The sequence below is a fragment of the Microtus pennsylvanicus genome, chromosome 14 (assembly GCF_037038515.1).
Source record: "Microtus pennsylvanicus isolate mMicPen1 chromosome 14, mMicPen1.hap1, whole genome shotgun sequence".
NCBI lineage: Eukaryota > Metazoa > Chordata > Mammalia > Rodentia > Cricetidae > Microtus > Microtus pennsylvanicus.
This window is the reverse complement of record NC_134592.1, coordinates 45,282,768-45,309,082: the sequence shown is the minus strand read 5'-3', so window position 1 is coordinate 45,309,082 and position 26,315 is coordinate 45,282,768. Positions and strand designations below refer to the sequence as shown.

The window sequence follows — 26,315 nt, the reverse complement described above, 5'->3', positions numbered from 1 at the left end:
GGGGACATAGCTCAGTGATAAGACAGCTGCCAGTATACATTAGGCTGGAAGTTCAAAGCCCAGTACCAAAAAAACTATAGATATATACATATGTCACATATACCTGTCTTCACAAGTGAACGGCAATGATCGTCCCCTCCCCCGCCACACACACCACCATATCCACCTTCCTAAAATGACTGACTCGTTCAACCACCACTGCGGACCAGTGTTCTCAACCTTCTCCTGCCTCAGCGCCATTACTCCATGACAGGGCAGGGGTGCTGACATGCATTCTACACTCTCAACAAGACGTCTGGATTTCACAAGGTGACAGATAAAATCAGCTGGCCTTGTGCAAGCTTCCCAAGTCCCTGCCTGTCATTTCACTTCTGCTGTAATGATGCTGGCTGAGTACTCGCCATTTGCCAAGTACCCAGGTGCACCGCACATGGCAAACGACTTCATTCCCATGGGAACCTCCAAGGCCCATAATAAAATGATCCTCACGAGGCCAGCAATGCACAGAGTCTAAGGAACTCCCGTCAGGCTCACAAAGACAGCGGACGACAGACTTTGGGATCAAATCTGGATCATGTGGTCCCTGGGTTATGTTCTGACACACTTTATTCCGGATGCACACAAAGGAACCACCATCATACAAAGGATTGCTTCCAGCATGTTGCTCTATACCATATACAAACTGCATCTTGTTATTAAAAGTGAGCGTGCCTTAGCGCTGCAGGTGTGGCTGAGTGTTCTGTGCTCTGTCCTGTAGCAAGCGATCCACCTGAAAACGACCCTGAGACCTCACTGCTTTCCCAGGCGGAGTTATGAAAAATGATTAACTTGGCTTTCCTATCGCTTTTCAGTGAAAGTGTGTTCACCCTAAGGTTCAGGAGGGCGGGAGAGCCGCCGACAGACAGCGTCTTTTGATATGAGGTCTACTCCTCTAATGACGAAGGAATGCCGGCGTGGAGAACCAATTAAGACTAATTGGAAACTCTTAAGTACTCCGGGGCACTTCGAATAGAAAACGAGGCTCAGTGAAGCTCGCAGTGAACCCCATTTTCAGAGCTGCACTAATTAGAACCAGCTGAGATTCTTAAAGGTCTCTCTTCCTTGTACAGACAGGCTCAACGGCAGAGAGAGCGACTTACGAATCACGGTGTGTGCACCTTCATGAATGACCAAGGTTGGAAAGAACGAAACAGAAAACGACACCAAATACAACTTCCTAGGAAGACGAGCTCATTTGCTTCTGACATGTTTTCGTCAGCCAGGAACTCCTAATGAGCAGGCTTGTTCTGAAAATCACACTTAGTCCAATTTTAAAATCTGAAGGCAACAGCAATTTAAAATCCCATTTTTACAGCCGCCTTGTTAGAAGCTGTTTAAAGACAAGACGCGCAACGCCACCTACAGGGGACCTTCGGAACCACAGTCCTCGTCTCTGTCCCGCACTCTGAATTAGCATTCAAAAATCTTACTCTACATTTAATCAGAAAGCTCGAGGAAAGGGTGAGAAAGACATATAAAAAGACCCACTACTTCCTAAAGTTACTAAAACCAACCTAATTTCATCAAATACGACCCAGACACACAGCTATAAACGGGAGCAGGAGAGACGCAAAGTTACACAACCTTTGCAGCTTCTAAAGTTCTGCGGAACATGGAAGGAGACTCGGGTCATTGGTGAGAGGTCTGAAATCTGCCTCTCTGAACTGTGAAACCGCTCTTCCCCATGTTCCTTCTCCTCAAATTTCTCCACATTTTCAGGCACTCTGACAGCGGGTACAGTTTCTGAAGTTGTTCCATAGGTTTTAGACTGAGCTCTCACTGTGCGGGACAGGCCACACTAACCACAGACCATTTCCTTTTTAAATGTTCTCTCTTCTCTCTGACCTCCCTCTTGGGAAGCAGACATGTGTCCTTATGGTACCGGTTCTCAATTTAGGATCAACACTAAAGCTATCTGGAGTCCTTCAGTAACAACATCAAGCTTCTTGTTTAACCCGGCGTAAATGAAATTTGAGCATAGCATAGCTTGACTTTGATTTACTCCCAATTTTTCACATGACCTCACCATGTAGAATGGTTTACAGAACACTGTCTCAGTGCAGGGCTGCAAGACCTGCCCAGTTGACTTCCGCCTGCATTCTGGAAGTTGTTTATGGGCCCCACTGTGCACAGTAGTAGACCCTACCTGTTCAAGAGAACCCTGAACTCGTTTCCTTAGACAATAGCAATCACTCGGACAGTTGGTGCGGTCTGGCTGATGCCCAGTAGAGAACCCTGAACTCATGTTTCCTTAGACAACAGCAATCACTCGGACAGTTGGTGCGGTCTGGCTGATGCCCAGTAGAGAACCCTGAACTCATGTTTCCTTAGACAATAGCAATCACTCGGACAGTTGGTGCGGTCTGGCTGATGCCCAGCTAGTGGCATCACCTCTGCTGTCTGTTACACCTGCCATTATTTTTGAGGTATGGTCTTATGTGACCCAGAATGACCCTGAACCCACTATCTTCACCTTCCAAGTGTTGGGGTTCCAGGTATGCACTAGGCAGCCCTCGCTGGAATACACATTGCTAAATCTTCCAGCCCCCACCTCACAGATCAATTCCCAGGCCGGTAGGGTCCTCCTGCCTCCTGCCTCACCATGTTCACAGCAGCCCAGTTCTGCCCCGAGCTCCGGTCTGAAACAGCCAAGTCACTCTTCCAGGTCAACACAAGCCTGAGCACAGAGGAGCTGGCCTCCCCTTCGCCTCCAGCAGACCCCAGCTACCCCGTGCCCATCTTCTGGTGGTTCCCAAGAACAGGGCCCAGCTCCATCAGCAGGCCCCAGTGTGCAAATCCCGAGCTCTTCCAGGATGGGGGTTCACCCGGGCTTCTGTGTGGAATGTAGTTGGTGCTAAGAGTTCAGTTAAGTCCTGCAGTAGAGCTCAGTTAGGGTTGGCCTCATTCCAGAACAGGGAATTTTAAATTCTCATTTAATTCTGTTACAAATTACTCAACTCCTGTTCACCACTCCCTTAGGTCAGGTCCCCAGAGGCAGTGATCCCGGAGGACTGGTTAGGGAGTGGGCCTAGTTAGCAGGGAGCACAGGCAAAAAGGGTGTGGTTTCCAAAAAATTGGCACTAAATTGCTCCTTGTGTGCTAAGCCAGCTGGACTACATACATAGAGTTCCAAGGAGAAGAAAGAGAAAGTGGAGCGGGGTGGGAAGGGGGGTCAGAATCCGAGGGCATCTAAGGCCTATGCTCACGTATGAATTCCGCGTTATTGAGCAAGCTGCAAAGTGTAAGCTGTTACCTCCAAAGCATCACACATTGAGCCTTTCTACTCACTGCCTAGGGCAAACTGCTTCAAGAGGAGGCCCATATGGACACAGTATTTTGAAAATGTTACAGTAAGCAAGCTAAGTTCCCAAATAAAGCATGGTTCTGAGCTCTGAGTCTTGTCTCAATGTCTCTAAACGGAGCTGCTATTGCTTTCTGGAAGGCAGTTGTTCGCTGAAAATGTTCATCTCTTCAAAGCCATTTTGGAAACATTCAGAGTCACAAGGTTTCAAACATGATGTTTATTCCAACACATGAAATGTGCCATCTAGCACCAATGACTGAAAATTCCAGAATTCCATCTGGTTACTACTTTTTGGAACTGGTAGTGTTGTTCAAGTCATTGACAGATTAGTCTATGTGAGCAGATTGGAACAAAAATGAGACAACCAGCAAAAAGCATTTGATAAATGTACACTGAACTAAGTTTTAGTTACTCAAAAAAAAATCAGTTTCGTATAAACATGTCTTAATACTGATTTTCTTGGACGGTATATACGAGAGACTGCTGAACCATGTGAGCACAGAAGCCTGCACTGGCTCTCTGCTCACGCCTTCCTTCAGAGACAGCATCTGTCTTAGACTCACCGCAGTGCCCTTAACTCTCAAAACCACTCACCTACCTGTGATGGAGGAAAAGAAAACACTAGCCAGTAAAGAAGCAAAATAATATTTGCAGTTTCTTTTAAAAGAACATGTAAGTATTAAAGACAGAAGAAAAAGAACCATTACTGCACAACTATGTAAAGTGTGACTGTCTTTGGGATTTACTTCAAACACAAATTGAAATTTACTGCTTCTAAGTTAAGCATTATTATACAGTAAGAGACAATTACAATTATGATTACTAACTGAGTTGACTTAGCTCTAGTTTCTTTCTTTCTTGAGACAGGGTCTCATTATTCCTGGAACTGGCTCTGTGTACCAGGCTGGTCTGGAATACAGAGTGCCTGCCTCTGCCTCCCCAGTGCTAGGATTAAAGGTGTGCGCCACCATGACCAGTCCTCAGAACACTGCTATAGAGTAGCAGGTATTAGGAACTGGAGCGACTTATCTCTAGTTTCTTGAAAACGTACCGAATCAACCATGCGTGAGGCTAACCTGAAATGTATTTTTATTTGAGTGATCCATCCCACTGTTTCTTTTAAGCAGACCCGGTGCTGAGCCAAGTAACCTAAGCTAGATTTCAGCCCAGGGCAGGCAGGCGTTTCACACTGGGGCAGCCCGCGGTGGTCGTCATCCAAGGACATGCTGGAGAAACTGTAGTGCAATTTCCATGCTGTCTGCACATGCTCCATTCACATCTGGGCCTCACCCAGGGTGTCAGGGGCAGGGCTAAGACGGAAAAGGGTTTCATGATGGCAGTTTCTATAAGGAAAAGGGGGAAGGGGGTTTAAACATTAATTTCACATCACCAACTATTTATTAGGTATTTTATACTCTATGATACACCCAGTAGTGGCTAAGTGCAATTCAAGTGAAGTGCATTCGTGTACAATGTTTAGAGATGGTTCTTTATTGCTATCTAAAGCAATCAACAGAAAGCAGATGTAGAAATGCTATTAAAATCAAAAACCTTTCTACTAAAAGACAAAATCTCCTGGGTAAATTGGGAGCATAGGGACTTTGGGAGAGGGTTGAAAAGGGGAGGGGAGAGGCAGGGAGGGGAACAGAGAAAAATGTAGAGCTCAATAAAAATAAAAAAAATTAAAAAAAAAACAAGCAAAAAAAAAAACCTTTCTCCTGCAAAAACTACACTACCAAAAAATTTCAGACACCCACACAATAGGAGAAACTATTTTCAAATCACACATCTGGTATCAATAGGCAAAGGAGACTTAGAATATTTAAGACAACTCACTTTGAAAATGGGTAAATATTTCTCTAGTGACACAGAAGGTACTGAATATCACCAATCATTAAGAGAAAGGAAATAAAAACTGCATGAGTTCCTTCTCCACATCTTCAATGGCTACAGTCACATGATAGGCAGGAGCAAGCGCTGGTGAGGATGTGGCGGGGGAGCCCGTGCACAGCAATGGTGGAAATGTAAAGACGGAAGAGCGCTCTTCACCACACCTATGCAGCCTCTAGATTCACACAGACCCAGGACCCGGAAAACACACAGAAGAGTGTTCCCAGCCGCATCCTCCTCACAGAGGCAAACGAGGGAGTCACCAGCTGACGAATGAACGGGTGAATCAGATGACCAGAGCCACATGCAAGGATGTGACATAGAAAGAGTCTAAGCCACAGCAGGGCACACAGAGGAACACACTTGCTGAATGAAGGGAGCCAGACACAAAAGCACACAAGATGGTCAGCACCGAGGGAGGGCTAGGGGCATTTCTGTGTGATGAAAACACTTAAAAATAGAAAGCGGTGCTTATAGAACTCTGAACATACTAAAAACACCAAGATGTACGCTTTGAAGAGGGTAAATGTATAAAATGAGAATATCAATATGAAAGGGAAATAGGTCTTTGCAAAATCAAAACAACTCTTTATATTCAGAAACATAAAAATATTTATGCCTCAAAAAATCTACTTTTAAACCAGTACAACAGCTTTAGCAAATACTGTAAACCCTTAAGGCACAAAATGTATTTCCTTTGCCTTTTTAACACATTTCACATCAACACCAACCAATCTGAACTATAATAATAACCCTCTCACCTTCCTTTCCTTAGACTGAGTTTTAACACCCACTTCTGGTCCCTAAAACTCTATGGCTAGAATCCTTACCCTCAGAAAACATGGCAAACAAACTCAACCACTGCAAATTCATCAGAAGTGCAGTTTACTATATTTTAGCCTCATCAGTCAAACTGAGGTCTTTGCCTTAGGGCAATCACAGCTACAAACTGGCATACAAGGCGGAAACACCACCATTCTCCCCTCGACAGGCTTGGCTGGCAGGTACAACAGAGGCAGGAGAAAGGCCCAAATGGAGACATATATAAAGTCCCATTTAGTTGGAGATACTTTCACAGATCAGTGCCAAAAGGAAAAGGAAGATGGCTGAAGCTTAAAAGTTACAACTAGCTTTAGCTTTTTAAAAAGTCGGAGACAAGAGGAAGCTACAGAGAGCTAGTCATCTGTCTGAGGTTATGTTTAGTGCCAGTTTGGGAAATGCCCCCCCCCCCCCCAAAAGCCTGTGTGTCAAAGGCTTGGCCCCTAGCACGAGGCACCTGGACAAAAAAGGCCAGGTCTTCCGGGCAAGTCCTTGAGGATGCTCTGTGGACCTGTTCCTCCCCTTCTCCTCTCATCCTCAGCCAGAGGTGAACAGGTCCCCTTTGTCACATTCTCGCCCTGGCCTGCAGCATGCTCACAGGTCAACAAGTAAGGACAATCAAACCCACGGCTGAAGCGGGTCAGGATAAACTTCTCGGTATTTCATTGTTTTAAAGTAACCGCTGAGGGACACGCTCAGTTACACAGCCATTCAATTTATAGCTGAAAAGGCCTTTAAAGAGCCCACCAAGGGCTGGAGAGATTGCTCAGTGGTTAAGAGCATTGCCAGCCCTTCCAAAGGTCCTGAGTTCAATTCCCAGCAACCACATGGTGGCTCACAACCATCTGTAATGAGGTCTGGTGCCCTCTTCTGGTCTACAGAGATACACACAGACAGGATATTGTATACATAATAAATATTTTTTTAAAAAAAAGAGCCCACCAAGCTGGGGATTTATCAGTGGCAGACAGCTTGCCTATTACCGAGGGCATAGCAGAAACAAAGCTGGCCTTATATATTTTTTTGAAATCGGGCCCCATTATGCAGCCCAGTCTGGCCTCCAACTGCACAGCCTTCCATTTCCTGAGTTCTGGGTTGTGTCCAAGAACCCAAGGCAAGACAGGTAAGAGATGGAAATCCTGTGTCGGTGCCTGGAGCCAGTCAGTCACCACTGCTATCTCACTTGTAGGGCCCGGGTCTACCCTTGTTCCTGGGGTGCATCTTGAGGACAGTTTCTGGTCAGTCAGCTAAAACATTCTGTTTGTTCCTGTGCTCCCTCTGCCCGACCTGGTGATTAGCTGTAGGGCATTGTTGACTCCATCTTTGACATGGTAATTTCCCACCTGCCTGGGCGGAAATCCTTGTGCAGCAGCTAGGTACGGAAGGATTTCCCTAAGGTTGAATAAAGGACATTCAGCTGATCTCCTTTCGAATGACCCAGGTCTCTTTGTGTGTTCTTTCAATCTCCAGGCCCTTTACCGACTCGCATACAGTACAGGGGCGCAAACTGTACCGAGGGGGTGTTACACTCAATGTGTGGAGGTGAAGAGCTGACAACACCTTAGCCCACAGACAGGCACGAACAACTGTAAACACACATACCGGTTGCTTCTTTTTGATGTATATAATATGAATGTCTTCACTTCGGTATTCCTCATCGTGTTTGTCCAAAGGAACTTCCTCAAAGTCAAAGTCTAGTTGAAGGAGCTGTAAATTTCAAGGACACAAATGTTACACTCAGTAATCCGGACAGCCTTATGATAATGAAATTGGATGACAGTCACCTCTGGAGAATGGCTGACTGGTAAGGGAAACGTGGAAACCTTCTCAAGCCTGGAAACGTTCTGTATCTTTATGTTGGAAGAGTTATTTGGATGGAAATACATGAGCTGAGATCTTGATATACGTGCACTGGATGTTTTAATTAAACACAAATTACTTTAATTATACATAATTTCAAAAGTTCAGTAACATTTTCTTATATTCATGCAAAACATGGATCTCATTTTAGCATATGTTATCTGAGGGACTCACATACTTGCTTTGTCATTACGCCAAAGCAGTTCTTTCGCCAGGCAAAATTCCAGGACGATACAGAGAGCTCCAAAACAAGCCAGTTTTTAAAGAGGTGAATTTGTGCCCATGAAAGGGTCTAGGTCACTACTGGGGGAGAGTGAAGGAGAGATATGGGCAAGACAGGCACGCCTCTTAAAACTTTAAAAATAAACGAAGAACAGCCAAAACCTGAAAGTCATTAACGAGGTAAAATGAGTAATAACAACAAGAGAACACAGAAGTAAGATTCGCCGCCCACGCATTTCTACCACGTGTTCTTTAAAACGCATCACTGAGGATCTTACAAAGCCGGCCCTGTGCTGACCGGCGCTGAAAGCTGTCTCAGAAAAGACAGGTTTGTCATCACCGGTCCCTGACACCGCTCTATGGAACATATGGACTAGTGAGATCAGAAAAAACTCAGGACTGGGAAGGTCAGGGAATGGTGGGCGCTGTGCAGGAGGGCTGTGGAGGATCTTCTCCTTGGGTTCTTATTGAGAAAGCTTTGCCCAATGAACTCGCCAGGGCAACCACATAAAGCTCCCCCACAGGGTGACTGCCACACACAGTACTCACCTCAAAGTATTTTTTCTCAATTTCTGGATTTTTCCCCATTGTACGTTGTTCATAACAACATATAATACAAGTTTCAGATCCACTGAGATCTTTTAATGTTTTCAGCAATGGTTCCAAGGACTGTAGAGAAAAGAATTTCCTATTATACGAAGGGGTCAGGAGGTGAAGAGGTCAACTGCCCTATAACCAAACCATTCTGAGTTGATACAACAAAGCAGCATTCTACAACTAGACTGGTTATACTGAGTTCTATCCCCTCCAACAATAGTCAGACAGACAGACAGATAGATCTCGTTTCCACAGAAACACGAGCAGATTTGCCTGTGTCTCTTTTGTCTGTCGTGAACTGGGGTGTGTTATGTAGACTAGGCTGGCAGTGACCCCTCTTCCAATCTCTCAAGTGCCAGCACTACAGGAGTCATGTATCACCTGGTTAGACTCAAATCTTAAAAGTCTAATTTCGTTTAACCGAAGTTAGGGTATTTAAACAATCAACAATATATTCTACAAAAAGTAAGCCTGATCCTAACGGTTTAAGATTTATTAGCCGGGCGGTGGTGGCGCACGCCTTTAATCCCAGCACTCGGGAGGCGGAGGCAGGCGGATCTCTGTGAGTTCGAGACCAGCCTGGTCTACAAGAGCTAGTTCCAGGGCAGGCTCCAAAACTACAGAGAAACCCTGCCTCGAAAAACCAAAAAAAAAAAAAAAAAAAAAAAAAAAAATTTATTTTTATTATTTTAACTATGTGCATGTATGTTTCTGTGTATGGGAATGTGCACAGGTGTTAGTGCCTGCAGAGGTCAGAGGGATGGGATCCCCCTGGAGTTGGCCTGATGTGGGTGCTGGGAATTGAACTGGGGTCCTCTGAGAGAACAGTATGTGCTCTTAATTGCTGAGCCATCTCTCCAGCCTCCTGACCTAATCTGAACCCAATCAGTTGGCTGAACAGTCATTAATTTAAAAATAAATATTTCCCAACACTGTATAAATTGATATGTAAAGAAAACTCACTCCACAAGTGTAATAACTCTTGCCACTGAAAATTAACTAATTTTTTTTGGGGGGGGTCCTCACTCTGGTCTATGCTGGCCTAGCAGGCCTGCCAGTCATCCTGCCTGGGCCGCCCAGGTTCTGGAATCCAGGTGTGAGCCATCACGTCTGACTTGCATCTTAATTTTCAACATCATGGTTAGTAATCAGTGAGAAAGAAAAGGAAAGAGAGAAGGGAGGGAGGAATTTCAATTTTTCAAGATATATCCAAATGGGAAAACCCTTTTAAAATTAGAATAGAAAGCACGTAAGTTTTCTCAAGCACTACTCACAGGCCTGTATGTTTATCCTGAATTGTACATACATGTGGAGCCTGATGACTGTCTTTACTGCAAACACCCCACACGCAGAGGCGTTACAATGGGAAGGAATGCGGGCTTCCTGACACACGAAGTAGCCAGCGCACTCGACACTCACCTCTTCATAGTATATGCAGTCAGCCATCAATATGTAATCCGGCGAAGTCACGTCTTCTAGTTCTTCCCCCCTTAAAAACGTCAAACGTATGTCTTTAACCGATGCTTTAACAATTTGCAGTATTCATTTCAAAAGCGAGAAGCAGAAAGTTTCCCACATATTAACAACGAGTTGGGCAAAATGCAATGGAAAGCAGATGAAAGCGGTTATCTTATAACAAGCTGAAAGGCCATACAAACCATTTCAGTACCTTGGCTTGAACAGAGCCGGTCACCAGATGCTTGTTCATATTAATATTCATTTTCAGCAGGTCCTGCAGCTCCTCAAGATCAGTGACTACAACATCTGCCCTGAAAAACAACCTCGATTGGGTACAGGCGCAAGGCTGCGCGCCGGTGACCTGACGCCTTCCCGCCAGCTCTTACCCGAGGGTCGCGGCCATAAGCCCCACGGCCCCGGTGCCCGAGCCCAGCTCCAGCACCGAGCGGCGACTCAGCGCGTGGGCCCCGTCGCCAGAGAACCCCGGCGTCTCCAGGTATTTGGAAAGGACGATGGCGGCGTCCCACACAACGCAACCTACGCCTCCCGAGCCGTACTGCTGCAGTCGAAGCACCGTCCCGTCCCGCTTCTCCAGAACCCGCACAAAGCTCCACAGCGGGTCCTCCACCTCCGGGTCCACGGCGGCCGCCATTGCTGCCACTAGCGGCTGCGTACGCTGTGACGTCACGGCCACGCAAGGCCCGCGCCGCCCAGCGGCAGGCTGTTTCATTGCGCCTGCGCGGGTCTCGAAGCCCGGAAGCAGCAGGAGCTAGCAGAACCTAGCTGGGAGTGGCCTGGCTCGTCGTGACTGAGACCAGCACTTAGCGAAACAAAGCAAATGCCAGTGCTTTTTCTTGGCTCACACAAAGCTGTAGGATATAGATCTAGGCAGCTTCCCAGGTCCTATCAAAAATTGTTATGTTCAAGAAGTTTCCTACTGTACATCTACTTTTTTCATATTGAATGCACGAAAAAGATTGCCTGGGAACTTGCTACTTGCTTTCAATGGTAAAGAAAACTTAACCCTATAATATTTACGTCCCCCTGGGGCCAAAAGATGGCCAGCAAGACCAAGGACCTGAGTTCCAGGACTCAGTAAAGAACTGCCTCCGGCAGGTTGGCCTTTCACACTGGATCTGTGGTATGCACACTACACAAATACACACGTGGTAAATAGGCAGGCAGATGAGAGATTCTTCTAGACTTTGTTTTTTCAGCTTTGTAGGTTTTGTTTTGTTTTGAGGTTGGTCTCCTGAATCCCAAGTAAGCTTCAAACTCATTATGTAGTTGAGTCTGTCCTTGAAATCGAGATCCCTCGGTCTCAACCTTTCAAATACTCGGATTACAAGGTGTGCACCTCTGTACCCAGCTTCCTTTTGTTCTTTGTGATGAAAAACGATATCGCAGATCTTTTAAAAATTAAGACTGAGGTGATTTATTAATTTTGTTAAGAACTCTGATACAAAGCACAGTAGAAGGCCACAGACCGGTGGATAAAGAGCGTGGCTTTGGGCTACTTTACACTGCTGCTACTGCGCTCTCAGCACAACGTGCTTTGAGCACGCTGAACGAGGGCGTCCAATGACAAAAGCTTTATCCTCTGTCTGATTAAAAATTTTAATAAAGCTTTAAGTATTTTCTGTTTAAATATTACCAATCTGGAAAAACTTTTAAAAAATTTCAATTAACACAAGATTAAAGAAAGTTACTAGGTTTTGAAGACAAGGCAGTTGGCAGTTGGTTCCTATGCCATAAGAAACTTTTGCTCTTGACTTACAAATTAGTAAAATAGCAGATTGTATTATAGGCCTCAAGTCACTTAAATTTATATAGGTTATTAGCATTATCTTTAAATATATACAATATAAATAAACTGTACATACATGGCATATTAACTTTGTTTTCCCAAACAAGAGGCAAATCATTAGCTAAAGACATCATACACTGCAAAACTAAAGGTGCATCTTAGCGAGATGCATCCCCTTTTCTTCGGTACTTGGGTTATGTAGAATTGTTTATAATTTTAACAAAATAATAAACAGTGCATTCTATTGTTTCCATTCTAGTTTCTGTTTTTGTCTTCAGCAGCAAATACTGGCATTAAGACATGGCATCAAGAGTTTAAGAACAGTAGGTGTTATTCACTAGATGTAAAACCAAGTTAAAACCTTGAAGATGGTCAAAGAGGGCTGAAAACCCAGTAACATCATAGTACATCTCTGTATCTGTGGAAATTCATTGCCTTAAAAAGGTACCTATTACTCCGATGTGAGTAATTCCTAGAGAACACTACCCCCTTTCAGTGCAGTATCATTTAAGCCATATGTTAGCGGAGTCTACAGTGCAAACAGAAATTCATTATACTGGCCTTTGGGCAGCACTGAGGAGCTGAGACGAGGCAAGGCTACTGATCACCTGAGGGTTACGATGAAGGGCTTTTGCATTTTAATGTTTAGAATTCTTTTCTTGGTTTTGCTTTCTTGAGACAGGGTTTCTATGTGTAGCCATGACTGTCTTGGTACTCGCTCTATAGACCAAGCTGGCCTTAAACTCAGAAATCCATCTGCCTCTGCTTCAAGAGTGCTGGGATTAATGGTGTGTGCCACCATGCCTGATGATTTTTCTAATTCCTAGAAGCTTATTTGATCAGTAGCATTTTGTAAGAGCTTTATTTGTAGAAAGTACTAAAATACTATGCCTCTTCTGAATAAATTAAAACCTTTACAAATACTATTCCAGTGTCAATGACTACACACAGCTAAGGTCATTGAGGAGTTTCTGCATTTTCGAGCAAAGGCAGTCTGTACAACGGTGGGTGTGAAAGCTCCCGTTTGTAAGTCTTTGGTGGCAGTTTTGGTAGGTGAGGGCTTGAGTTCTGCCGTGGTGGAACAGGAGGAGCTGGAGGATGCACAAGAGCGCCGTGGCTGGAACTGAGCAAATGGCTTCTGCGCGGCACTCGTGGGGAGGGCGTGCTGGGAGGAGTGCTTGGCGAACTCGGACTCGAACTAGCGTCTCTGAGCCAGTCTGGGTCTCTGTGGGGATGTCCCAGCGGAGGTGGCTGAAGGTTAAACGGGCAGTTTATAAAGTGTTCTGGCGGCCGAAGAGGAACTGGTGGGGGGGTATCAGGAAGAGGCTCTCTCGGAGGGGGTGGAGGAGGACTGTGCACAGGCCCATCAAAAGTAGCCACGGGAACAGGAACTCTCGGCTTTACCTTTGGAGGGGGCGGCTGTCTTGGTGGAATAGCAGGGGGGTCATCATCAGATTTCATAGTTCCCTAAACAAAACAAAAAGGCACGTGTCTAGTCTCTGGAAAAATACATAAGATAATTTTAAAAGACCGAAATTTTTTTCTGTGTCATGTTAAATCTAGAGGCCAAATTAAATGAATGTGGTTTAACTATCACCTTCCTGACTAAATTACTCTCAGTTTAACTCTGGGCTCAGTTTAACATTCGGATATAAGATGTTTCACTGAAACCTAAAAACACAGAGCCCCATATCATCTTGCTTTGTTTCCAACATTTTAGAAATTTATAAAGCTTATTTATGGCAATAGGCCAATAAAAATAATACAGTTTTTTTTATTATTATTTTTTTATTTATTTATTTATTTTTGTTTTTAGATTTATTTATTTATTATGTATACAACTTTCTGCCTCCATGTATACCCACACGCCAGAGGAGGGCGCCAGATCTCATTACAGATGGTTTGGAGCCACCATGTGGTTGCTGGGAATTGAACTCAGGACCTCTGGAAGAGCAGACAGTGCTCTTAACCACTGAGCCATCTCTCCAGCCCCAAAATAATACAGTTTTATAGGCATGAAAGGACATGGCATCAACAGCCTTTAATATCTAGCTTCTACTTTTAATTTTCCCCATGGCACTTAAAGCAGTAGATCTCAGAGTGGTACCCAGGGACCAACAGCATCCCAGTAAGGGCTGGCTTAGCATAGCCCATTCCCAGGCCCAGTTGCAGCCTTACAGCCTGGAGCTCAAGAACTACTTGTAAGACGTCTTCCAGGTGATTCTGACATGCCTGTGCATTTGAGAAGCACTGGTCTAAAGTTCTCCGGTTCTTTAAAATAGAATTCCAACACCACATGGAAGACAATGCACTTCTGATTATCTGAATTTTCACACTTTTAAAAAAAGTTTTTAAAAACTTTATTAAACAATTACTTAAGCTATTTTTCAACTATGACAATCTAAATGTTGAAACTCTGTAGAGTGTGGCTAAATTATGATTGACATACTGTAAAAATACTCTAAAAACAAGCGATTTTGCAGATCAACAACTCTGCGTAAGTTGAGGCAAATCCAGGTTTGAATAACTACCTTGGAATTTGAAGCATCATGATCAACTTTTTTCCGAGGAGGAAGTGGAGGAGGAATCAGTGGCTCTTCACTCAGCTTGTGTATGCTTCCACATGAGCTGAAGAAGGTCTCTGGGGGAGAGGAGACTGGCTTACAATCACAGTGCAGTTACAGGACAAAACTCCACTCAGTTACCATGTTTGTCAAGTGGGTTATTCTCACACAGCTGTTTGTCTGTTCATCTAAGCACTAGAGGACACCATGAGCATGTGTTTGTAACCCTAGCATCTACCATAGCAACTGGCATTTAATACTTAGATGAAGGCACATTATTAAGATTAATAATCAAATTCTAAACTGGTCCTGGTGGTGCAGGCCTGTAATCACAGCTACTTGAAGTACTAAGGGAGCAGGGTCATGAAGTTCAAGGCCAGCCTAGGCAATTCAGTGACTGTTTTAAAATAAAACGTATATTAAAAGAAAATAAAATTGAGGATATAGTTCAGTGGTAGAATGCTTGCCTAGTGCGCATGAGGCCCGAGGTTTGGCGATCAGCCACCTTTAAAACAAAACAGAAGGCCTTCTCTAAAAGCATTTTAAAAATTCAAAACAAAAGTCAGGCAGTGGTGGTGTATACATTTAATCTAAGCACTAAGGAGACAGAGGCAGATGGATCTCTGTGAGTTCGAGGCCAGCCAACTACAGAAGTTGTTCCAGGACAACCAGGGATGTTACACAGAGAAACCCTGTCTCAAAAAAACTAGTAAAACAAAACAACAACAACAAACCACCTGAGAACGTGTGCACACACGTGGTGGTGCACTGGCTCCCAGAGGAATTCCATGCTAAGCAGAAACTACTTCCAACGCAAAGGAGATCTAGGTATTATGCATAAGCAAGCAATCCTAAATTACAGTTTGTAATATAAATATTACTAATGTACTCCACTATATTTCAAGCAATCACAGTAAGGTGTGCACATCGGATGGATTATTTAAAAAATTAAACTATCACAAATATAAATAATGAATAAACACCAATATAGCATTGCCAAAGCATTAGAACAATGAAAAATGAGTAAGATGCAAGAGAAACGTACTGATATTTCTCTCTGATTTAGAAAGTTATGGCTTTTACTGGGCTTTGTGTATTTGCACTGAACACTGAGAAACATTTCTAGCCTTGAAGACAGGCTTTTATGATTGTTTTAAAAAGGAGACTTTTCTCTTCTCTGCCACATGCAGCAGCTTCACTGTGCACCTGACCTGGAGTCTTTTCTCTGGAAAGTCAGCTTGCTCAGGGACCATATGGCAGAGCTAGGGCCAGTGCTATACGTGTGTAGCTAATACACAGAGTAAGGACATTTCCACCATAGAGCAAGAGAAACCTAAATAAGCTTCAATAAAGACAGGAACTGAAGCTTCAGTTAGTGGAGCCTATAATGTACCCACTGCCTCAGAGACACCAAGAAGGACACTTTCAGTTTCCTAAGGGGCCTGACTTCATGGAAAACTGCTACGACAGGACATGGGAGGATTACGCAATAGCTGCTGAAGAACAGCACAACTGGAAACAGGAGACCACAAAGGCAGTGTAATCAAGCACATTACACATGACTTAGCGGTGGCCCAAATATGACACAGACAAGGGAGAGTGTCCCTCTCATTGCCTAATTCTAAAAGTAAGGGTCCCAAAGAGAACAACATCATGAATGTGCGTGCCTCCTGAAAATGAGGCAGGAGGACAAGAGACAGGGAACTGCTGTAAGGTCATTTTAAGTGTCTGGTGGCACTATCTGCCTCTGACATTCTTCTCATATATCATTTTGATAAATGTTCAAAAAATATATGCAGCAAAACACTTAGGAGATTACACGTACTCTTCTGTGGTTGGCTAGCTGCAGAGAGGTAACCCACAGACAAGAAGAACTGACAATGGACTTTTCTCTGAGGCAGAATTAGAAGTGGCAGAGGTCAGGTAACTGAGATGGACTTACTCTACATCTCAGGCCAAGAAACATGGTCGGTGTTCTCTGTAGTTACTTAATTTTATTCCTAAGAAGTCTGAAGGTGGGGAGTAATTTGTTAAAGTTCAGACAGTCTCTAAAACACAGGTAAAAATGATTAAAACAAAAATTAATGAAATTTAATGGCACAAAGTTGTAAGTAACTCAGACTGTTTATAAGATTTTCTCAGGTCTGGGGCTGCAGCTCAGTACTGCAGTTGTCCTACCATCTGTGAAGCCTGGGGAGTGGTGAGGAGGGCAGAGGGAAGGGTGAAAGAAAAACAGTTCTTTATTCTTTAAATGTTGCTAGCCCCCAAATATGGAAACACATCTCCAGTCAACCAGCTTATGACCGTGACCGTCATTTCATTGTACCCAGCCTATCTGACTTACTTGATTGCGGCAAGAGGACTGGAGCAAAGATGGTATTGCTGCCTAGTAGAAAGAGAAAAATTCATTTTAAAAGAAAGCTAACATGGATAATCTTCTTTTTAGATGTTTTCATTTAAAAGATGCACAAGTTCATGCCTTTAATCCCAGCATTTGGGACACAGAAACAGGTGGATCTCTGTAAATATAAAGCCAGCCTGGTCTATACAGTGAGCATGAGGCCAGCCTGGTCTATATAGTGAGGACAGACAGGGCTGTGTACAAAGACCCTGCCATAATACCATCATTCCCAACCAAAAGTAAAATGCACTGTACGAGTTAACACAAGACTCTATCAGCATCTTCTGACATGCCAGTTTGTCACACGGACTTAATACTCGTGCCTGGAACGGTTTCCCTTTTGCAGACTAAGTGAATTCTCTATTATAAACCTTTTTAATTTTTTTTACAGAATTTATGCCCTTATTTTATCATCCATTACTCCAAAAAAAATTTAAAAAATTTTTGTTAACCAATGAATTAGAAAACCCACAGACAACGCACAATGATGCTTTGCTCCTATATTTAGCACCATTTTTACACTTAGATGCCACTTTTCATATCAACACGGTGTCTTTGTTTTATTTCCTGTCAGTGGGACACACACCCTGACAGAAGCAACTCTGAGGAGAAGGGCTTGTGTTAGTGTACAGCTCAGCTACAGTCCACCATCAGGAACAGGGAGCGGTGATTATATGCAGCTTGGGTTCAACTCTCTCTCATGTTTCTCTAGGAGACAGCATACCCCAGCGGAGCCCTGGCAGCTGTGAAATGCGGTATGCAGACACTTCCTCAGGATGATTTCCCAGGTGACTGTCACATCATGGTGACAATTAAAACCAAGCAGCACACACGGGTATCGTGGCTTCTACAGCTCCCAAGTTGGAAAGAAGAAATGACCGACTTAAGACACAAAGTCCTCCTCTTGCCAAGAGGTTTGTGTTAGACACTCACCACAGGAACTATTGAGATCAACGTCTAGAAACACGCTGTGGTCTGAAGAAGCAGACACGGGTGGAGTGGATGGTGTGTTTGGAGAGGTGGGTGCTGACACTGTTGATTCGAGCTCGGTCTCAGTGATCCTACTAAAGCTTATCTTGTATGGTTCTCTTTCCAAAGGCGTTGGGTGACCTCGTAATGTGCCTGAGGTAGAGCCATGTCGGCCTGTGTTAGGCCTGATTCCAGGAGATTTTAAGGAAAAGGTTGATTTCCTAGGCTAAGAGAAGTAAGTACAGTTAAAATAGCACCCATTTGCATGTCATTGTTTATACTTACAGCTATCTGTGACGCATACTCTTTAAAGGGTGTGATAAAAGCCACAATATTCAAGGGTAGCTCATGGTATTTTTATAGTATTTTCCAGACTTGATTAGATTGTTTATCATGTGCTCCATAAGCAGATCTTTTTTTTTTTAAAGATTTATTTACTTATTATGTATATAGTGTTCTGTCTGTCTGTATGCTTTCTGGCCAGAAGAGGGCACCAGATCTCATTACAGATGGCTCTGAGCCACCATGCGGTTGCTGGGAATTGAACTAAGGACCTCTGGAAGAACAGTCAGTGCTCTTAACCTCTGAGCCATCTCTCCAGCCCAGCAGACCTTTTTAAAACATATTTTTAGAGATAAAATTCTTGAAAATTGTCAAACAACTTTTTTGCTCCTAAATACTTGATCCTAAATTTCTCTTTCACACCATCTATATGTAAATTTCACAAACATCTATCAGGTAACATAATTTATGTGACATAATATGCTATATGTAATTTATTTTTAATTTTTATTTTATATAAATGGGCATTTTGCCTGCATGTATGTATGTATAACATGTACATGCCTGATGCCTGTGGAGGCCAGAAGAAGGCATCAGATTCTCTGAAACTGAAGTTACAGGTAGTTGTGAGCTGCCATGTAGGTGCTGGGAATTGAACTCAGATCCTCTGTATGAGCAAACAGTGGCATTAACTACTGAGTGATCTATCCAGTCCCTAGTATGCTTCAGTTTTTTAAAAGAAGATAATTTTCCCTTCTGATCTTAAGCTAATGAACAGTCAATCCCTACACCAGAACTTTAACCACTTCAGGAAAGTGCAGTATCACTGTTCCTACTCCAGCTTGCTTGCTTCTGAAACCCTGATAGTGGGAACCTAGTCAGAAAAATTGAGTAAAATCTCAGCTGTGTCAACTACTTACCATGTGGCCCTAAAAAACCCTTACTGAGCATGAGTTTTTTAAAAGCATTCATTTTTATCATATTGTGCGTGTGTACAGGTGCCTGTGCAGTCTGTAGGTGTCGCAAACTGCAACAGGAAAGTGAAAGTCTGAAGAGGCCCAAGGCAGCCCTGAGCCCCAGCTGCTGCCTGCATCCCCCGAGGACAGAGGCATTACCTTCCCAGTGCTTTGTCCTGAGCTTTTCAGAGAACCTTCTGGGTACTCAGTAAATAAAAGAGGACCTGTGCACATGGCTGAGGATGCCTGGCTCTTCTTACACTAAGGGAATCCGATAAGGATTTACAGCGGTTGTTCTCAACCTGTGGGTTGCAACCCCTCGAGGGGGCTCAAAACCCTTTCACAGGGGTCACCTAAGACCATCAGAAAACACAGATATTTACATTATAATTCCTAACAGTAGCAAAATTGCAGTTATGAAGAAGCAATGAAAACAATTTTATGTTTGGGGGTCGCCAGCATCAGGAAGGGTGAGAAACACTGTTCTGATTGCTTTTATTTCGTTCCACACCTTGTTTTACTTTTGCCTACTGAGAATTGGCTTTTTCTACTCTTGCTGTTGTCAACGCAAACCTCTAGAGCATCTGTGAATTGCAGCAGCAAATTCTAGTAAAAGAAAGTACTCTAGTGTAACCACAGGACCGTAATGGCTGGAGCCACAGTCAAGCGAGGTGTCATGATATATCTGTTACCCGCTGGCTGGCCTTCTTTTTCTTTTTTTTCCTCCTAAACTGGGTATCGCTGTGCAGCCCCAGCTGTCCTGGAACTCAACCTATAGACCAGCCTGGCCTCGAACTATCAGAGACTGCCTCTGCCTCCTGAGTGCTAGGATTAAGGATGTGCACCACCACCACCATCTGTTGCTTTCCCTGCCTTTTCATTATCCCATCCAGTTACTTGCTTTTGGGCCTCACTTTCCTTCTTTTCTTTTTTTGGGGGGGCTCACTTTTTTATAACTTTCCTCTAAAATCAGGAGGTTAAAAAATGGGTAGATAAGTGACATTAAAAGGAAGGCTTCTTTGCATGTGTGTGGACCTAGTTTCTACATCCAGTACTATTTTAAAAAGAAAAAAAAAACAAGTTTCTATCAAAATGGTCTCAAGTATGAGAGGCAAGCACTCATCTGAGTCCCATCCCCACCCTGTATACTAATTTTAGAAATAGAATAGTACTGTAAAGTAAAGCAACAAAGCAACTATTGATTATATAACCATTTTAAGAGAGCGGGTTGTTATTTTAAAAACAGAAAAAAAAATTCTCATAATCATAACGAACTTACAAATCGAGGCGGTTGTTTGCAGTTTCGGGGTTCAATTTCTTGTGATTTGTTGAACAAATAATCTGTAAACTCTTTTTCAGATAAAATTCCCATGGGGTTAAGGTTTTCAAAGAATCTCTAGAATTAAACACATAAATATATGTATATACTTTGGTCTTACTAAAATAAGATCCTCTTAATGTTAACACTAAAACAAATGAAGACATCACAGTATTTGAGCCGTTCCGAAAGATTGCTCATTCTACTCTCTACTGACAATTGAGACTGTACAGTTTCTGAGGACGTCACATCCTAGCCTCATAGTTTATTAATATGAACAGATTCTCGGCTTAGTCATTAGCATCACTTGCTCCTTACGCCCTTCTCACTGTAACAACCAGATTACCAGCACTCATCTACCAACAGAATTCACAGTGGAGATTATGATTCAAAATTGCAGGAGGATGTTCATAAGCAGGAAAAATGTGGTGATAACTAGATTAAGGCATATTCAAAAGTAATTTTAAAGGTAATTATAGCTTTAAATTTTCCTGTGTTACCCTTTAAGGTGAAAACACTGTCCAAAAATATTTACTATAAATATATATTCTAAGCTTAAATTTGAGTTTTAAGTAGAAAATTCAGACGATTTAGTAAAATGCCAAAAAAAAAAAAAAACAGTGTCTGTTTTTGTGTGTGTGCATGCGAGTGTGTGTGCCTGTGGATCCCTGGAGCTGAAGTTAAGGAAGATATCAGCTGCTTGGTGTGGGAGCGGGGGACTGATCTCTCGTCCTCGGAAAGTACAGTACATACTCTTAAATGCTCAGTCATTGCTGTAGCCTGTAGCTCAGATTTTAAACTACAAAATGATGAAATGATCTGAGTTACACTTGGGCTTGAGATGTGGCTCAAATGGGAATGAAAAAAGAGGAAAAAGAAGCAGATATTTCACTAACCAGAGACTTCATTGCTTTTACTTTAGTACTAGAGTATCTAATGGCCTTTATCATCTGTGTGATGATAAAATAAAATTAACATTGGAATCTAATCATTGGATTTAGATTTAAAAATTTTTGAGACAAGGTCTCAAAACAAACAAACAAAACACCAACCACCAGCCCAGGCTGCCTTGAACTTGTGATCCTCCTGCCTCAGTCTCCCAAGTGCAAGGATCACAGGTATGTGCCAATATGCCCAGCTGGCTAGCTTTATTTAATTTTATATGGTTAAGAGCACATATAACATCAGACACTGGGTTTTAACTTTAGCAGTAGGTAAAATGAGCCTTAAATTGTCTATATAAAATCCGTCCAATTCTACAAGTGTCAGAAACACTATTGTTTTATTTTTTAATATTTATTTATTTATTATGTATACAATATTCTGTCTGTGTGTATGCCAGAAGAGGACACCAGACCCCATTACAGATGGTTGTGAGCCACCATGTGGTTGCTGGGAATTGAACTCAGGACCTTTGGAAGAACAGGCGATGCTCTTAACCACTGAGCCATCTTTCCAGCCCCCACTATTGTTTTATTGACTCTTGAATTCAAGTTGGCTAAATTAAGATGCTATCAGGCAACAGGTACAGATTTTCCTAACCTTTGCTTTATTTTTCAGTACTACTTAACTTGGCTAACTATGACTTGAAAAGTGAATGGCTACATTATTTATTTATTTAGAGACAGGGTCTTATGTTGCCTAGGCTGCCTCTATGAATTCCTGACCTCCAGCTACTAACTCTCAAGAGTTAGGATCATGTGCATAAACATCATGCCTCGGTCTATTTAATTTTAAATTTACTTTGACTCAATTCTAAGGAAGGCAGATTTGCTCTGAATGATGGTAAGAAGCCTAGAAACAATCACAGAAACATACTAGCAAATGCTTCTGAGACATGGATGAGAAAATAGTATTTCAAATGTACTCAACTACAATACATCAGTACATCATTTCTACGGGAAATGCACTGCAGACTCTGAGCTGGGCTTAAAGAAGTTCTGCTTTCTTTGTTTTGTTTTTAGAAACAGGGTTTCTCTGTAGCTTTGGAGTCTGTCCTGGAACTAGTTCTTGTAGATCAGACTGACCTCAAACTCACAGAGATTCGCCTGTCTCTACCTCCTCCCAAGTGCTGGGATTAAAGGCGTGAGCCCCCCAACCAAGTCTGCATTTTTTTAGTTGTCTGCTTCAGTTTAAAGCCTAGTATAATTTTTAATGCCAGGAGTGATTGATAGTTACAAAGTGAATAGTGATTGATAGTCACAAAGTGAATAGTGATTGATAGTTACAATGTAAATAGTGACCGATAGTTACAATGTAAATAGTGACCGACAGTTACAATGTAAATAGTGACCGATAGTTACAATGTAACTAGCGAATAATTGTTACATGACTAGCGATTGAAACTTACAATCTCAAGTGAGTATGATACCATAAAACTCATCTACATAAACATGGTATTATAATTTACTCTCATTTAGAATTAATCCCATATTTTGTGGTATTGTATAATCCGTATTAAATATTACTCAAAATGAAACACTGACAGAATGCTAAAAAAAACAAACCTTTGATGCATATATACCTACTATTCTCCAAATCCTTCACAGTGATCTTATGATTGCTATATTGGCACATGCGGACTATCTAAAATGGCTATCACTGAGCAGCGGTGGGTTTTTATTCCACTGTGTGGATGTTCCATTCCCTTTGTCATTTCTTAGAAGGGCTTCTTGAACCAATGCACAAAGAAGCAACACTCTCAGAAAAAGTACTTGACGTAGGGAGTGCTGACGGTGTAGACACCTATATTTATATTGCTAGGCGAAGGTTAACTAACTCCCAACAGCAAATGGAGCATAGTGCATCACTGTGACATTTCTTAGCAATTACATAGGACTTAATGCCATCTCCCTCAAAGATAAATAAGGAAATATTTACCCTTATTTCTGGTTCCGTCCGTAAGCAGTAAGGCTGGTTCTGATACTGCTGAATTTCTCCGGTAATCTCAGCCACTTTCCTCCTCTTACTGAAATTGATTAGATCTTTCCCTTTCTTCTTTAGAAAATCATTGTTCCCTTCTTCAGTCTTCAGAATATTTGTTAAATATATTCCTAGTTAAAAAACAAAGTTATTTTATGACTTGTCTCATTTAATCAGTCATTTGGGAAACTGAAAGACACAGAACTCAGCAGTTCCACTTCTGAAGAGGCAAAAAGGCAAAACTCCCAGACCCAGAAGTGACTCTCTATTAATCTGTAACACAGAGCTTAAAGAAAAAGAAAAGAATGCCATGCTTTACTAAAATTAAAGGTTTCTGTTCTAAAAAATGGCAGACTAAGCATATCCCAACCCTGTGGGTTAAAACTTAGTCTAATCAAATATTTTAATATTTGATTAAAAAATATTTAATATCAATGCTCTTTAAGTGACTATCAACAAAATAAGCAATTTTGTTTAAGAACAGTAGAACAAACTGCTTCTTGGAGCCTATCACTTATACAGTAAAAAAGATTCTAATCCCTTTTTATGCATAATTACTACTCATTTAAATTAGTGGTTTTTAGCTAAAGGCAATTTTGTCCTGCAGGAAATAGTTGGGAATATGTTTAAATATTTCTGGTAATTATAAGTTTGGAGTACTACTGTTCTCTAGTAAACAGGAGCTGCTTAACACCCTACAATGTAACTGATAACCCTTCACAACAATGTATTTCTCTTAACTTCAATCAATAGTGCTACAGTTAAAAGCCTTTGATTTAAATAAATCATCTAACTCCAACAGTGAAGTCAGCCACATGCCACATAATTATGCTTAAACCATGGACAATATATACAATAATGGTACCATAAAATTACAATTAAGGGCTGGAGTGCAGATCATAAGTATAGTATGTTTAATGACCAGATTCCCCACCCCCCAAATAAAAGGAAGCTGAAGAAATTGTTGCAGTTGCTGTAATCTTACAGCACAATGCATGACTCGGGTGTTTCTGGCGACTCTGGTATAAACAGACTGCTGCTGACCCAGCACATAAACCTACGGCACTATAACTATGCCAGGTGGATAATATTCTGTAATCATAACAAATGGTTAGGTCATTGACTTATGCATTACTATGCTAGAGTTTCATCATTATTTTGAGTGTAATTTTACTTATAAGAAAAAGTTTACTGTAAAACAGTGTGCTGTGTTATGCTGGCATCAGTCTCACTGTGTCCCAAGGCCACATTAAAGGCACGGCACAATGGGACCTATTCAGGAGGCTGAGGCAGAACCGTTTAAGTCCAGGAATATGAGACTAACCTGACATCCAGAACAAACAACAACAAAGGAAACAACGCCAAAGAGGTCATATCAAATGACTGGCTTGTACACTGAGGTGTGTGTAAGTGTACTCTATGATAGTTTCACAAAACCTGCCCAATGATGCTTTTCTCAGAATGTGTATTTACAGCTACACATTATAGTTATATAATTATATTTAAGAAAAGTTCACATTATGAAGCTCTGCCCAATGTAATTTATATTAGTTATGTTGTAATTCTGTGTTAAAAAGTTTTTTTATAGGCAGTGGTGGCACACACCTTTAATCCCAACACTTGGGAAACAAAGACAAGTGGATCTCTGTGAGTTTAAGCCCAGCCTGGTCTACAGGACAGGCTCCAAAGCTACAGAGAAACCCTGTTTTGAACCCCCGAAAAGTTTTTTTTTAAAATAAAGGCTCTGTAAAAGCACTTTTACAATAATTACAGAAAACACTGCAGATGTGACACAAACAAGAACAGCAGCTGCACCTGACAAGTCTTCACAGGCTGTGTGAAGAAGTACAGGAAAACTGTAACAACTTAAAAGGCAATTATTTTGATTTTCATTATTCAGACAAGAAAATGGAGATTTTTGCCTTTTATTTACCAATACAGATAAATAATAAATTCATATGTATGAAGACAACCTATCTAGAAAGACCCCATCCCTCTGGTTACAACGCATTCATCTTTAAGATACAGTATCTATATTTAGTAACTTACCAAAAAAAGGCACGCATGGTGGATTGATTGACTTCAGTTTTACTAAGTATTTTTTGAAGTGGTCCTGACTCAATTCCACAGCATCATCCAGAATTCTCCTTTTCCTTTCTTGCAATGCCTTTAAAACATGTACACTGAATATAATTCTTGCATATAATTCAATCATATATAAAGATCCTCAAGAATTTAGGATTGATAAAATTTTGCATACTTAAAATGATTTTTAAAATTGTGAGTCTTATTTCTTTGGAAATTGCTAAAACGTATAATCCTGTTTTATCTGTAGAGTTTGTGTTCTTTCTACTATAAATTAGAAGATTAAGGAATAGTGAGTTCTCCTCGGGCCTTATTTGCTACGCTTCCATCCTCCAGGCACACACTGCAGGGACAGAAAGGAGGACGACCCTTCAGGACTAAATGTGCTCGGACCCCAAGATGTTGGAGATGCCAGAGTCGTGGGATTCCTGCAGAGGAGAGCTGCTGATAGCGGGTGATACCAGCCCAAGAGAAAGTGTGTTGAAGTCAACAGAATTGAAAGGAGCTGAAGATGTGAAGAACATTTTGATATCAGACACAGGGAGCTGCAGAATTTGGAGTTTGCCCAACTGGTTTTTTGTCTTGCTTTTGTTCAGTATTTCCTCACTATGCTCCCTTTCCTGCACTTTGGGATGGTAATGTATATCTGGTGCCATTATATGTTGAAAGTATGTAATCTGCTTTTTGATTTTGATTTTGTAGGGGATTATAGTTAAAGACTGCATGAATATCAGATGAGATTTTGAACTTTAGACTCAAAATAAGTTTGAGACTGTTAGAGACTATGGGAACTTTTGAAGTTGGAATGAATGATTTTTTTTT

The 26,315-nt window shown here is 42.0% G+C and overlaps 2 protein-coding genes across 6 annotated transcripts in view; both read right to left on the bottom strand.

Annotated features, from left to right (window-relative positions):
* Positions 1-3,545: 3,545 nt before the first annotated feature.
* Positions 3,546-10,871, bottom strand: Vcpkmt (valosin containing protein lysine methyltransferase). The gene is made up of 6 exons (XM_075948014.1): positions 10,576-10,871; positions 10,390-10,500; positions 10,151-10,220; positions 8,684-8,803; positions 7,655-7,759; positions 3,546-4,686 (listed from the first exon to the last, which is right to left on the bottom strand). The coding sequence occupies exons 1-6, from the start codon at positions 10,839-10,841 to the stop codon at positions 4,672-4,674; spliced, it is 687 nt and encodes a 228-aa protein (XP_075804129.1). The 5' UTR covers positions 10,842-10,871; the 3' UTR covers positions 3,546-4,671.
* Positions 10,872-11,599: 728 nt separating this feature from the next.
* Positions 11,600-26,315, bottom strand: part of Sos2 (SOS Ras/Rho guanine nucleotide exchange factor 2) — a 103,215-nt gene continuing 88,499 nt past the window's right edge. For all 5 annotated transcript variants that reach the window (XM_075948230.1, XM_075948226.1, XM_075948227.1 and 2 more), the window contains 7 exons: positions 25,458-25,575; positions 23,367-23,539; positions 20,448-20,564; positions 17,895-18,156; positions 16,905-16,946; positions 14,528-14,637; positions 11,600-13,463 (listed from right to left, as the gene is read on the bottom strand). In XM_075948230.1, coding sequence (XP_075804345.1) covers positions 12,954-13,463; positions 14,528-14,637; positions 16,905-16,946; positions 17,895-18,156; positions 20,448-20,564; positions 23,367-23,539; positions 25,458-25,575 — 1,332 coding nt within the window. In that variant the 3' untranslated portion in view covers positions 11,600-12,953. The remainder of the gene's footprint in view (positions 13,464-14,527; positions 14,638-16,904; positions 16,947-17,894; positions 18,157-20,447; positions 20,565-23,366; positions 23,540-25,457; positions 25,576-26,315) is intronic.